We start from the raw sequence: 16,344 nt of genomic DNA on the forward strand, positions 1-16,344 counted from the left end.
GGGGGGGGGGGGGGGGGTCACCCTTCAATGAGGACACTTATCACACCCCCTGTGCCTAGTCTAATTCAGCTAGAAAAGATTAATGCTACATTCAACATTATAGCAATGTATTCACTTAATGTACTGGAATGCAAATATTGTATTATATTATGAAGTTATTTGACTTTTGATATGTGTACTGCAAGTTCCCATTCATTGTCGTTTGCCAGTAACAAGTAGTGAAACCAGGATCAAAGTCTGGCTCAGTGATGCGTCTTTAATCCTCATTAAATTGAAAATCTGAAAGCTAGTTAGGTAATAAGCAAAAGCTTATGTGAAGCAAAAACTTTTACCATGCCTGCAGCACAGACAAACTCATTGCAAACAAAATAAATGAATTTGGCAAAGCAGTGAATATGTCTAGAAGAGACATTCTCCAAAATAGAGCACTGGTTGTGAGAAAGGCACTCAAAATGGCCAATGGCAACTCATTGCAGAGCTCAGGCATGTTACAAATCTGAGCTTTAAGCAAAAACTATAGTGAAGAAAGCAGACATGAAATCTCATGTTACATTTAACCAGAATGTATGTAGAAGGGTGTGGTGTCGGGATCCCAACAGTCATTAGCACGGTTTCGGGATCCCGACTGGCTGGACTCAGACAGCATGGCTAGCACAACAAAGCCCCTTGCGGGCTCACTGCACTCGCCGCGCTGTGGGCACGGTGGCTCGCTACCTATTCTATTCTCCCTCTATGGGGGTCATGGAGCCCCACGAGGGAGAATAGCCGGTGGCCGTTGGGAACCCGTCTGTTGGTGTCTTAACAGTTGGGATCCCGACGTCGGGTAAATGACTGTCGGGACCCCGTCCGGAACCCATGTAGAAAACCCATATACTACATGTCTGAAAGCTTCTTGGTGAGACAACTATAAATCATCCAAGGAACACTGGGAAGAAATGTATCATGCAGTGAAAAGAGTGGAGAAGCGGAAAAGTTGCACTCAGCAACCAATCAGCATCTACCTATCATTTAATCAAATAAACGATTCCTCAAAGCTGATTGCTTGCTAATGTCTACACTCTTTTCACTGATTGATACATCAAACCCATTGCAGTGATAGCATAATGCTAAGGCCACAAAGTTAAGCATTGCTGCTTCACAACATTTTATAAAGACAGTAAAATGCAATATCTGCGCTAATGGATTCAGCCATGTCAGCCTTATTGTAGAATAGAACTCAGATTGTACTATATAATAGTTTATTATCTACACGTAATCATAAAGTAAATTTCAGTGTTCACACACAAAAAAATCACGAGTGCATAAAAAAACAAGAGGTGGATCTTTTAAAAATATTCAACCATTAATTAGCATAGATGCATCATATTTACCAAGACCGTATATGGACACTTCCCCTTTAAGGCTGTATTCGCTGGTCACTATGACCATATTAGAGAAAACGTCCCGAATCAATATTGTAAAACGTCCGCCCTCCTATACAATATAAATTTGAGTGTTCGGGCCGCCTGGGGGTTTTGTCTCTCCCAGGATGGAGATCCTCACTTGTTAGGCTGTTGGTCTGGCTGTATGCTGTACTTGGAAACAATAACTAAATGGCAGTGGCTGCGAGTATCCTGGTCTCCCTTTAACCTGTATAAGTAGCAAATGCTGGGTCGCTTTTAAGATCCTGAAATGGCGTCCAAGAGAGTAAGTCCAATACCGGGGTCTAATGCAATCAAACTCAATGACCGTGTCAATGACCGGTTCGCTCCTGCATGGAGCTTTATCAAGATTTCTTGATGTTGGCAGTGGTTAAGCTGCATGTGTATCCAGTATAAAGCTGAATGCAAGGATAAGAGTTCAATTTGGCCAGTCATGCAGATTATAAAATGAAATACGTTTTTTTTTGGCACAAAGGCTGAACCCAAAGGTCAGGAAGTTTGTATAGAGGGAGGTTGCAGTGAATGGACATTTGAATTTCCCAATTTGTCTAATACTGTATATATGTGGTGAGGATACACACTTTATTTTGTATGTACAGTATTTTTGGGCCCAATTTCCACAATCCTGTTTCTATTGGACAAAATAATTAGCCATTTGTGTAGCATGTTTTACTGTACTTTGTGAAGATGCTAGTTTAGGATTTCCTATCCAATTACTTGACTTATCCAGAAACAGACCAGATTTATTTAAATATATGGATGTGTCTAATTTTGGTTTGTCACATCGTAAGCTGCATGGTGTAGCCCACCAAGAAAGTGAGCAAGTGTCCCGCATCCTACCTCAAGCTGCTTCCCCCATCATTGTAGTCATGTCCCCTTTGGTGCAATGCTTGTAACCTCGGGATTGTTTTGCAAGGGCAGTGGCTATGATCGCACAAACACGCCATCACTCCCCACTGGCTGACGCAGGTAAAATATCGAATCATCATATATACATTTTACAGTTGGCAGCACACATTCTGCAGGGAGAATTCTTCTGCCATATGTAAGCCCAGGTTCACCCATCAGATAATATGTGGTCATTCACAGAACACTTTTCCACTGCATCAGATCCCAATAGATGTATGGTTTACACCACTCTAGCCATCATTAGGCATTGGTGATCTGATGATAGCATGTTGCTGCTCAACTGCTTAAACGTATTCAGTAAGGCTCAGAGGGCCCGATGCACCAATCTTCAAAAGTGATACAATGGAGAGGAATAAACAACCAACCAGTCCGCTCCTGACATTGTTCAAACACAGCCTGTGACATGGCAGGTAGGAGCTGATTGGCTGGCTGTTTATCACTCTCCATTTTATCACTTTTGAAGCTAGGTGCATCTGGCTCTTAATGAGCTGATGCTGCCTAGGAACTCAGTAGGGAGTGTTGCAATTGGACAGATTTTTTTTAAACACTACACACCATCGCTCAGCAACCCGTTCTGTGAGCATGTATCGCCTACTGTTTTATGGCTGAGCTACTGTTGCTCCTAGACGTTTTCATTTCACAGCGCTAACTACTGATTGAGCAGCTCTAGAAGTGCATAATGTGTATTAAATGGCATATTTTTACTATCTGTGCTATATTCAAAGATCCTGAGCTCTTCAGTAAATCCTATTCTTTCATTTGACCTTGGATATTACATGGCTTCATGGTTGATTTTTTGCATATGTGGGTGTAGCAGAAACATCAAAATACAGCTACATAATTTTGGCCATGTAATATATATGTTGAATAAGGCTTAGAGGCAATCTGTCTGATCTACTGTACGTATGATGACCATATTGTTCATGATCAAAATCGTGACTGCTACCTGTTACTGCTTCTTGTTTTGGAAAAAAACAGTGTCGCACCTCTTATATCTATTTAATTGGTATAGTTTAAAGATAAATGTTGTGCTTTATTCATCAGTAGAAATGACAATAAATCAGTAATTTACTTCTTGGAGACAGTTGAGTGGCAGATAAAAGTATGTGTGTGTTAATTAAAAAATATGATGCAATATTTGATAGGTCCTATTGATGGTTTGCAAGATACAACACTTGCCCATGAGTGGATTAAAAGAAACATAGAAGATAATTACACTCAAACAGTCAGAGGATAAACCAGGGTTGCGTACCCTCCCGGAATGGCCGGGAGGATCCTGAAAATTGAGTCCCCCTCCAGGCCCCCTAGAAAGGTGGGCAACCCTCCCGGATTCTGGGGTACCCCCGCTCCGCCCCCTGATCGCGGCGTCCTCTCCCCTGACTGCGTTTAAATACAGCAATCTTAGGGTTTCTGAGGAGGAGTCAGTGCTAAAGTGTCAAACAAGTAATTTTAGCCCGCCCCTCCACAGAGATTGTTTTTTTTTTCCCATCATTGGGGTGTGGCTTAATGACATCACGCACAAGTCCTGCCCCCAAAGTGCTGCTGAAAGTCTCCTCTCCGGGCTTCTCCTGGAGAGGAGACTACAAAAGTCGGCAACCCTGAGATAAACCCCAGCTAAAGAAATATGTACAGTATGTAGCTATAGTATGCAGCTTGGTTATGTTTTCTTCTTGCTGGGCTGGGCGAGCTTTTACCGTTATACTGCCATAAATTACTGGGTGTTAAACATGAGTATATACATGGAATTATTAAAAACTCTGCAACAGACTTGTTGTGCCAGTAAAACAGTGTTCAGTAAATCACACTAGAGATTTGTATGTGTGCAGGAGGAAAATATTTTTTTACTAGCTTTACTATCTCATTTTAACAACTTACAGTTTTAAGAGAAAAAATATAAAAACATAGGTATCATAAATCCTTTGACATAATGCCAGTACAGTATATCGGTATTTCCATGGTGTATGCTAAAAAAGATCTAACAGAATTAATGAGAAGTAGATGATCATGTAGTTAAAATATACATAAGGTAATAAAAAAAAAACTCCTGTCACAGAGTTTGAATATGCTGATAATATTAATTAATTGCAAACACAAATATGAGAGAAAGCACCAACGCACAGCAAAAAAAAAAAAGATGGAGGAGGTCTGTGTTAGTTGGCTTATTTCCTAGAATCAGATACTGAATAGTCAGCAACTGTGTAGGTAGCTAATTATACTGCGTAAGAGAATGCATCATTCCACACGCCTAAAAATAACAAACACTCTCTCTTTTGGAAACTGAAGTGACTGTGGATGTACCCTATGATTTCTATGTTACAAAAATCATTGGTCAATGATTAAGCAGCCTTTAAAAAAAGAAATACAATTTGTCACAACCTGGTTAAAGATGATGATAAAGCAATTAGGAATAATAAAGCATCATCTCAATGACAGAAGGAGATGATGTGTAGGTCAGATAATCTTGTCAGAACAGCTAGATAGATGGGATGTCATGGATTGCTCACATGTATGGAACACAGCTATTACTCAGATTTTCTAATACAATTACTCTATTTCAAGATAAATAAAGCTGTTGAGCAAAAACTAGCATCTATTAATGTGCAGCTGCTTGTGAAATAGATTGCTTCCTAGCATGTAGCTGAAACAGTTGATATATGTATCATAATTAAGTATAATGAAGTTAAAAGGATAATTACCTACAGCCATATGATTAACTATTCCCATAAGACCAGAACAGAGATCCAACTACATCATAAACTAGAGCTCTGCAGGAAGGGGAGTAGAGAAGCACAGACAAAGGGCTAATGTTAATCTGTTGATTTAGAAAGCAAATTAGTGTTTCATCCTCATTTCCCCACACAGAAGAAAGCATAGTACTACATTAAATGGATAACTTACTCAGGACTATAAAATAGTGGCTTCTGATTTTTTTCCTTAAACTATGCAAATGAAAAAAGAGCGAGGTAGAGGAGTGCCCTTTATTATAGGTTTACAGAATCACAAGTGAAGTATTTCCCTCAACCTGTGGAACTTTTAAAATGCACCAGTGAGTAATGAGTGCACCTGTTGGGTGGGCTGGAAAATGTGAACTGTTGGTAGCTCTCGAAGACTGGAGTTGGCTACCCCTGCCCTACAGCAAGCATAATTCTGGTTTTACAAAAAAGGACCAGAGAGCTATTTTGTCAACAGCGCAGGGAGGTGGGAAGGTTAGGAGGGTTTGTGAGTCAGCAACCACCTGAATGGATGAATTGTGAGCCTCTATTAAGTTGCCAACTACCGCTGATAACTATAACCCATAGCATATTGGGCTAACAGAGACTGTGACTGACTGTGGACCTGAGTAACATCTGAGCCTGGGAGTGTGGAGTCCAGTTGGAAACAAGCAAAGGGGGCACTTATACCCCACACAGAGAGACTGCCTTAAAGCACACCAGGAAGGAACATCCTCAAAATTACAATTATATGGAAACAGATGAGATTGACTCTCTTAATGCGGGACTGGTAACTATTATCCATTGCCTCATACAATTTGAAAAAGCCTTAATTACCAAAGCCTCATTGTATACTGAATATAGCCTCATAATGGTTCTACATTGATTTTATGTTATATGTAGTCTGTCTTGTATGTCTATTTTATTATGTTAGAAGTGCACTTCGATAAATTGTTTTTTATGATGATATATATGGAAAATAAATATATTATATTTTGAATATACAAAAATTTCTACCCCCCCCCCCCAAAAAAAATAAATAAATAAATGAATGGATGAAAGCCAGCCTCCAATATATAGACAGAACCAAAAAAGTTTCAGGTGGGGCTTAGTATTTTTATATAGGATGGTAATAATGACCAAATTCCTCTGGGTGCTGGATATAGATAGTTGGGAACTCGGTCAGTATTTCACCCCCATTCCTGACTTCACCTGTCTTTAGTTTGGTGCAGTGGGAGTTATGCACATAACCAGCTAAAAAGTGCTTGATAAACCAATGACTGGTTTCTGTAGAGCAAGGCTGTTGTTACCTCTCCTTTCCTGGTAGGGCCACTGGTCCGTGGGCCTGGTATACAGTAGCTGTGCCAGTGCAGAGGTGCCTCTCCATGTGGATATCCTCAGTCTCAATGGGAGCCTGCACGCAGCTCTGCCCACGTACTTGGTATCAACCACAGTAGTCGGAGAAGCAACAGCACAGCGTGATGATCATCGCTACACTTTGGCCGGGTACACAGAGGGCGGGTGCACAGCACCCAGAGGAATTTATTGGTCATTCTTAACATTACCATCCTATAAAAAAATACTCCTAGGTGTTGGAAATAAGGACTCAAAATTATAGAAGTTGTGCAATTAATTCTACTGTATTGAGGAAAGTTGCATATCTCTCATCAGTGATTGTTTAAAGGTTTTATCATTATTATTTGTATACTTTTATTGTTATTTTTGATACCCCCGGGAAGTGATCTCTATATTAGCATTATTCATTTTCTATGCGCGTTAAAATAAATGGAATACTAATTTTACCATTCTTGCTTGCTTGTGTTTTAAGCGCCACCTGAAACTTTTTTGGTAATTCAGGTTTTGCCTTGTAAATGATTGTTGATTTAATATGGGCAGACTCACAGAATTTCCCAAACAGCCTGCACCTCGCAGGCTATTACATATTGCTCAGTAGTTCAATCTCGTCTAGCCATTCACAAAGGATCTGGATTATGTATAACTGCAGACAATTTGACATAGGAAGTAAAAAGTATACTGTCATTATGTTGTGCTCTTGTCATCATATCTCAGATGTACAGTACTACTGTAAATAGAATTTTGCAAGATTATAAGCAGATCAACTTTTGGGCCATGTTTATCACAATCCATATTTAGCAAATGTAGTAAAAACCTATTGTTGGCAGACAGGCTCCTATAACAGTCCATTCCAGCAAAGAGCTAGAAGTATAGTCATAGCCTAAACTATCAATATGTAACCTGTTTTTGGTTCTGAGCATGTACTGCACATGTGCAACCAACGCAGGTGTCAATGGAGGTGTGTGTGTGTGTGACAGAGGTATCTGAAGGATCCCGCTATAAAAAATCTGCAGTAACCAATAAGCTACTACAAGCTAGCACCATTGCACAGTCCGAGAGCTTGGGAAAATCTTATTACCTAGCAGTCCCGATAGAAACTTTAATCTTCTGTGGCCCCTCCATGTTAAATCTATAATATTTGTGGAAAATTCCCTAAAAACATGTTTCTGGGAATATCCAACAAATATTCTTTAAGAAATATGCCACTGAGAAAAAAAATAAAAACAACAATGATGCATTTAAGACCCAAGTTATGGATAACAGTGGAGTCTGGACTACAAAGTGTAGTACCAATAAATTAAACTGTATTCCTAGCCCGAACACCACAGCTTACTACTTCATAAACAAGCATGACACTCTGATAGTAAAACATAAAGCTTGACAGCAAGTGGTTTTCATTCAATTACTCTAAAAGGTCAGTTTGAGCCAACTGCAACTTTTGACATTTTAAATAAATTTTGTACAAGCTAAATTATAAACTTTGTGACTTTGCTTCTAGGAAAAAACGTAGTGTTCCATATCCTTTTAGAAAACATATTCACCAGGGAAATACACTCACTGCAGACTTGAATTACTGTGTTTTTACAAAAGGCATGAATCCACTTTTGAAATCAAGGCTCTTGCAATGAGTAAAGCCGTGTACACACTGCTGCGATAGGGGCTGAAATCGCTGGGAATATGGTCGCTGGCCATATTGCCAGTGATGGGAGTGTGCCCCGGTGATAAATCGCCTGGTGCGCGCTCCCGTTTTCAGCCCCGTTCGAATCGCTTTAGAAAATGGAGTGAGTCATACTGTATGTACAAGGAATGTTCAGAAAAAATATTATAAAAAACCTATTTAGCATGTTACTCTTCACTATATAGCCACAGAAATATCGGTACTTGTGTATTATCTGGGTGCCTGATTTTATCATTGCATGCCACTACTTAAGGCATGCAATGCGATTTTTCATGGTAAAGACCAGATTTTTAATTGTATAGTCACCCATGGATGATTTCATACCCCCACTATGAATTGTATGCCACTATATTGCATGCGATGCGATGAAAAAACCGGGCGCCCAGATATTACACAAGTACCGATATATCAATGGTCTTTTTTCTTCCATCCACAATGCAATCTGTTTGTTGATGCAACTCCTCAGAACACACAGTACTGTAATCTGCTTTAATAATCATACAGTGTGCGACTAATTTGATAATTAAATATCTCAACAAAGTCATACAGACACATGTATGAGAAGTGGAAGCATAGCTTCCTACTGTCCACAATATTTACTGTACCTCCTTCAGCCTCCCCTCTATTTGTATCGGTAGCATGAGCATCACTCCCTGCCACGATTGTGTGATTTTATGTTCTTAGAGTAGCAGGGGCAAATTAGGGCATCAAACAATAATACATACTTATATGTAAAATACATGGAAACTTCCAGTTAGCATGGAATGTGAGTGTTAAGTATAATTGCTAACTCTGGTTTCATTTGGATAAGATTGCATATCCTTTTTTTTCTATTTTTTTTATTTAGATACAGGCAGTGGCGTTACTATAAATTTTGCTCCCCCCAGCCAAGAAATGAGTGGCGCCCCCCCCCCGCATGGCTATATATATGTATATATATATATATAGGCGTGGCATGGCGTGGAGCACCGTAGTAAGGGGACGCACGCATGTCTACCGCCAGCCCCTGCAATAATGACGGGCACTCCATCTGTATCTGTGTGTGTGTGTGTGTATATATATATATATGTGTGTATATATATATATATGTATATATATATATATATATATATATATACATACATACATACATAAAGACTCACTGTGAGGCTTGGGTGGGACACTTCCTCTCTGCTGCCTGCCCTGCTGGCTTTCTGGCTCCTCTCCTCGCTCTGGCCTCTGTCTGCAGTCTCCACTCCAGCGTGTGACGTGATGACGTCACACGCATAGGAGAAGCTGAGGCAGGGACCAGCAGACACTGCTGCTTCCCCTGCCTCTGATACCATCACAGGCTACGCCCCGCCCGCCCACCTGTCCTCCCATTGGACAGCCTGCCCGCACTCCCTCCCATTGGACAATGCTTTCTTTTTTTTTTTAATGACACTGACAGAGACAGTGTCATGGCCGCGCCCGTGATCAGCGAGCGCACGGGCAGCGGCAGGCGGCGGTGGGCGGGCGGCCGTGGCACAACAAGCAGCCACATACTTTGTAGTGTGCCGGACACTCACTTGTCCGGCACCCGGCGCCCCCACTGCCCGCAGTATCTCTGCCACTGAGTGTAGTGTGACAGACTCTCTGTCACACTCACTTGTCCAGCACCCAGCGCTTACGCAGCCCCCGCTCCCCCAAGCAGCAGCGGGGGCGGCCTTACGGTATCTCTGCCACTGGATACAGGTATCATGTATGTTTGGGTTCATGTTGGCTATCGAGGGGAGGGATACATTAGGCAGTAAGTGAGCATTTATTTCTTGAAGTTGGGTTTTGGTTCGGTGCTGTACTGGAATCAGGAGCTTGGAATGTGGCTGGCTTAATGAAATCCTTCTTCATAAACCCTTCACGGTGCAAAAACTAGACCCCTGATAGTTGAGAAAATCTGTAACAAGGGCTCGGAATCTATCTTGACAGCTGTTTTTCCCATGGGCTAGCACTGGACTAAACCAGAGATAATATAAATAATACTTTTCCCATGGGCTGGCAATGGACTGATATATACAATTTAACATTCTTCGTATTTAGCAATGTTTGCAGGAATTGGAGAGTAAAAGATTGAAAATGTAAGTCGTATACTTAAGTGTGTGCAGCGAAACAATAAGAAAAATCATTATGCTTCAGGAAAATTATTGAGCTTCCAAGATTTCATGCTCAAGTTACCAGCCCTTAGAAGTCAATCATATCATGCAATACATCAATGGTCTGTGGGCTCTTTTATTAGCATGTTTGGTTACCATGCCATGAATACACTTTCCAAATAGATAACAAAGTTGCTTTTTTATAGTTTTTGCAATCTTACTAAACATGTTATGCAACGCTCTTTTGTGTTTTAAGAATGCTTACAGAATAATCAGGCATCGAAACCAAAAAGAACCAAAGCAGATAATCTGAGCTCCTCAACATCCAGGACAAGTAGGAACCAACAGAAATAATGACAAATAATTGAAATAAAACTAATGAAATTTGTATTTTTAATAACTGGTCACTTAATGGCCCTTGTGGCCCCATGTTGGTGAATGTCTACTCTGATATGCTCTAAAATTAGCCATGCATATAAAGTATGACATTTTGAAAACCGCACTAAAAAAAGGCATAACCTTTATATCGGCATCTGCAACTCTAACAACTTTTTTACAGATGGTTAGAGACCATTTTTAAAGTTGCTATGCAAAAAAAATTAAACAAATCAACTAAATTATATTTGTATATTCACAATACTGCAACAGCATGTCAGAACAAAGAATACAGCTGATTTACTGAAATTCTTCATGTTGTATAGTCACAAGATAGTTCTGTAATGATATAAATGTGGATTAATATATAAAAGGTTCTCCCTAAAGAGAAGCAGCAGCTGTTGCTAAGAGAAAACATAAGGTTCAGTTAGACGGCAGATGACCTATGTGATCAAGTGCAGAAGCTAGTACAAAGTGACTTCAAGGTTATCATTTGAAAAATAAAAGCTATGCAAAACAGCTTCTAAATATATCGAGCAAAGTTTGGAATTACATAATATTTTACCCTTTCTTTATTTCTAGGCTTAACCAATAACATGCCCATGGAAAATGATGGACATATTGTTTTTTCTCTAGGACTAAAATGCAAAATGTAGGTTTCAAAGCCAGAATGATGAATGCTGGATGCAGATCTGGATCTCTAAAGCTATGCATAAAAACATTGCTTACATTAAGGTTACTAACCATGTATGCTTTTCATATAATGAAGTTAACCACACATGTAAAACAAGTTACCGTCTTTCCCCGATAATAAGACACTGTCTTATTTTTTTTTTTCCCTCAAAAAAGACCATAGGTCTTATTTTCGGGGGAGGGCTTATTTTAATAGACCTTGACCTAGACCTTATGAAATGCCCCACAATTTAATGTGCCCCCCTGCGCCTTTAAGAAATTCCCCACTGCCTTTATGAAATGCCCCACAATTTGTGCCTGTATTTTACATGCCCCCACCTGTTTTTTTGAAGTTCGTTGATGGCGTGGTGTGGTGAGCAGCAGCCAGTCAGTCAGTCAGCCAGCCAGTCAGTCAGCCGCGTGATGTGCGCGGCGCGATGTGCCCGGCGTGACGTCACGCCGCGCCTACCGCAATGCATCCCTGGGAACGGGAGCTGCGGTGCTGCTGGTAAGTGAGCGGAGGGCAGCGGGGGTCAGCGGGGGCAGCGGGAGTCAGCGGGGGCCGAGCGGAGGCTACACATTAGGTGTACACACATTTACATGGGGAAAATGGTAGGTCTTATTTTCGGGGGAGGGCTTATTTTGGACCAGCGTCCAAAATCTGGGGTAGGGCTTATTATCGGGGTAGGGCTAATTATCGGGGAAAGACGGTAGCACGCATTCAAAATACTCTTTGAGTAGTTTAATTTAGTAACCACAAACACATTAAGAATTATTGGAACAATTTCTAGTTTTCATTTTTTAAATTGCATTTCATTAATGTACTATATACTTTACCCATATTTCAAACTGCACATGAGGATATGGACCATAAGGCAGAAAAATATCAATCATCTGCTTTCTACAGTATGCCACGTTGCCTACACAATTATTCCATCAATGGAGATGGCAAAGGGCACTCTATGCAATTTCTTAGTTTTCTCTATTCCATCCTCAGTCACAGGCAATGCAGCTCCAGAAGCCGCATACAGTTTCTGGTGTACTATGGTTATGGTTTTGACAGTTACTGGCAAAGTGTTTCCATACTGTTGGATATACTGGACGGAATCTTACAACAACCCTAATTTCATTCTTCAACCTTTTGACTTAAAACAATGCCCTTTCACAGCCAAGCACACCTGTTGAGGCTCTCCTCACACAGAGTACTTTGTGGGAGGAAGCCTAAGTACCTGTAGGAAACCCTAAAATGTAAGAAATGAGACACAGGTGGGAATCATATTGAAGACCCTAGTTCCAAGAGCTGGCAATGTAGTTACTGTGTTTCCACTAATGGTACATTAACAAATCATGAAGAGCATTGAAATACTAATTGAACAGTTTTCTAAAACTTCTGGAAGAGTGAGAACAGAGTTAGGCATTCTGAGTGAGGTGTAAATGAGGGGATGACCTAAAAAAGTCATGCACCATCAACAGGTATGGATCAGAGTTGACAGGAATTCTGTTGAGTCCATGATATGCCATCTAATGCAAAATAACAATTGTACCAATTAGAATATGTCCTCAAGTCAGCCCTAGAATGCTCCCCCACCCATAATCTACCACTCTCCTCAATAAATACTTAATTTATTCTAATCTTTAAAACAAGGACTCAAATCACTATACCCTACAACAGGGGTCCTCAAACTACGGCCCGCGGGCCAGATGCGGCCCGCTGAGGACTTTTATGCGGCCCGCCTGGTGTGCCGCTGCGGCAATCACTTTCACTTGCCTCACATGCCGGGAGGAGGGATGGGCAGGCTGGCTGGCGAATGGATGGGCGGGGGAGTGGCCTGGGACGTCATGAGAAGCTACAGTGTCTGCCGGTCCGTCCCGTCACCCTGCATAAGCTTCTCCTATGCGTGTGACGTCATCACGTCACACGCTGTGGCTGCACAGAGGAGAGTAGCTTACAGAATCCGGAGAGAGGAGCCGGACAAGAAGGCAGCGCGGAGGGAGCAGTGGCACTGACTGAGCAGACAATGACTGTGTCCCAGTCCGCACACAGTCTACTCTTGACTGTGTTCTTATTGTTAGAGGTGCGTTTTTTTTAATACTAACATATTTAAAATGATATGTGTGTATATATATATGTATATACACATATAATTGTACACAGTAACGGCAGCCACCACAACAGACAGGCGCGGGGGATGTACAGTGCATGCTGCACAGTGTGTGTGTATATATATATATATATATATATATATATATATATACACACATTGGAGGAAAAGGGCACTCACCACTTTAGTAAAATTTTTCAAACGATTTTTATTCCATATAGGTAAATGCTGACATACCATATTATTGATTCGATACAACCCTCCTGCGTTCGCCTTTCTGTTTGAAAAAAATGGCCATACACACCCAAGTCCGGCCCTCCGACAGTCTCAGGGACAGTGAACTGGCCCCCAATTTAAAAAGTTTGAGGACCCCTGCCCTACAACATTCGTCCACATTAAACATAAGACTGGTATATACAAAATGTACACATGAAGGGGGTGATTCTGGTTTGTTTACAAAACTAAACTCCTTCTTTAATGGACAAAACCATGTGCACTGCAGGTGGGGCTGATGTAACATGTGCAGAGACAGTTACATTTGGGAAGTTTAAAAGAGGGAAGAAATTCTTGCTGTGTGTAGAGATGGGGGCAGTAGAGAGCATGGACTAGGGTCACTCATAAAGGTAAGAGTAGGATAGCCCCTAGGTAAAGCGGTAGGATTTCAGAGCATTTCAAAATTACAAGGTCATTTTTTAATAACACAGAACAATTAAAATGTGTGACAGGTAGCTGCCATTTATAAGAATTACAATAATGGCTCCCGTTACTCCAAGTCTGTGGAATAAATCAAAAGACTCACACTTACTGTACCTAGATATATTTGATAATTTAGAAAGATATCAGTGATATTTATGTTAAATTTTGTTTCTGTAAATGTTGCTGTAGAAGGGTAATTAAATCTAGAAATCTATCCATTCCCTTTAATATGAACAAAGTTTATCGAATAATGGCCCTTTCATTGTCATTTAAAAAAAAAAACCAACAACAAAACAAACCTTTATCTGGGAAAAAGGACGGTCGTAGCTTCCAACATAGAGTAATCCAACATTCTGAGTCAGAAGCCTAGAGGAGATAAAAAGGAAAAATAACTTTTCTATTTGTACTATCCTTAAATTAGGCTTGGTAATATAAAAACAAAACAAATGACATATAGAAAATATGGTTTGCATTTATGTAGGAATTGTATTTATTGTACATTCTAAACAAGTAATATGGCAGGCCATTGGAAAAGAAAAAAAACACTATTAAGAAACTGTCTGCTTTTGCCGCAGTATCAACAATTTATATAACTACCGTGCTAAATTTATAGCAGAGGAAATATACTTCATCAGCTACACAGAACAGTGCGAAAAATGCATTAGAAAACCAGTGCAAAGGCAAACTGAATACACAGTAGGACTGAGTTACAAGGATACTAATTTCAGCCAGAGGGCACTTCATTTAGAGGGTTATGGCATGCATATTGCTACACTTATTGGCAGACAGAAATAACAATTACAGTTTATACACCACATACTGTAGCTAAAACAGAATATTTCACCAGCTCCTGAATTTCCATGTTTTGCAGAAGAATACGCCTTCATGTAAATTGCAAGTACCTCATTGTATTAATTATCATGAGTTTTAATATTGTTTGTGGCTATCCAGTGAACCTTAGGTCTGTTTCATGACTGCATGGTAATAAACTTATACCCTGATTGCTCTTTCTAATATCCTAACTTAATAAAGAACTAATTTTTCCCCGGTAATAAATATTGTTTACATTTTCTTCAAAGTGCTCAGTTGCTACTCCAGGTCGTTCATATCAGCCCTGGCTCCAATGGAGCTTACAATCTATTACGGTCATGGGTTCGATTCCCACTATGGCCCTAACTGTGCGGAGTTTGTATATTCTCCCTGTACTTGTGTGGGTTTCCTCCGGGTACTGCGGTTTCCTCCCACAATCCAAAAATATACTGGTGGGTCATTCCATTGTAACTCGAGTTACAAATTGACTCTGAAGTGTATGCTCATTTGGATGTTACAGAAAAAGTACAATGAAATACTTAATTTTTATTTTGTATTATAATTATCATTAAGGCACACTCCAAACGTAGCATAAAATATTTTTAAACCTTCCAGTCGTTTTCAAGAAATGACTGATTTTCTACTGCTAACTCACGTTACATGTTTTGTCCATGGTGTTTAACATACATTAGCAATTATGAAATCTCTGCTCTCCTATGTAGCATACAGTATGTTTTTGTAACTAAATTAAACATATGACGGATGATGTTGAATATGAAAAATAACCAAAAAAATAAAAATGAATCTACAGCAAAACAAAAATGATGGTAACTCACATTACATTAAGGTAGCTCGCATTACACTTTGCTTATATTGATACAAATATATTTATTAAACTAATCAAAATATACCTATTTTACAAGTTATAACCTCTTTTGCACAGCTGTAGCAATTGTTGGTGCTGAATTTTTTCTTAGCTCATTTTTTTTTTATAACAAATTTCATCTTTGACTGATGGCCATTTCCAGTATTTCCCATCTCTTGTCATGGCGTTAACATGATATTCCCCTTTTCCTATATTCGTAACAATTCCTGGAAATAAATTCCCATCATATAGTACTTCCACCCAGTCATCTAGCTTTGGGGGGTTATTCTGGTTGATTCGCTCAGATGCACTTTCGCATTCTTGCAAGTCAACCAGATCCCGCCTTGTGAATGGTGGCACGCCGGCCCACCATTCGCACGGCTCGTACGTTTGCACAGCATGCGAATGGATGTTTTACATAAACATCCTTTTGCAGCCTGCGGGGGAACACCCACACCATTCGATGGTCGCCGACCATTGAATGATGGGGAAGGCTCACGCACATCTAAGGTTTCTCAGAGCAACCTTAGATGTGCGTGTGCACTCTGAGGGAAGTGGGAGGGCAGCCCCCTGCACCATCAGTAAAGTAGCATGAGAACGCCCAGCATTCTCATGGGAATGCCCATGAAATGCTGGGCATT

General features: G+C 40.3%; 1 protein-coding gene across 1 annotated transcript in view; it reads right to left on the reverse strand.

Annotated features, from left to right (window-relative positions):
• Positions 1–16,344, reverse strand: part of RNGTT (RNA guanylyltransferase and 5'-phosphatase) — a 327,115-nt gene that overhangs the window by 13,026 nt on the left and 297,745 nt on the right. Inside the window, exon 14 of the mRNA XM_083177112.1 lies at positions 14,328–14,394. Coding sequence (XP_083033238.1) covers positions 14,328–14,394 — 67 coding nt within the window. The remainder of the gene's footprint in view (positions 1–14,327; positions 14,395–16,344) is intronic.

The sequence above is a fragment of the Crinia signifera genome, chromosome 3, assembly GCF_055691185.1.
Source record: "Crinia signifera chromosome 3, ASM5569118v1, whole genome shotgun sequence".
Taxonomy (NCBI): domain Eukaryota; kingdom Metazoa; phylum Chordata; class Amphibia; order Anura; family Myobatrachidae; genus Crinia; species Crinia signifera.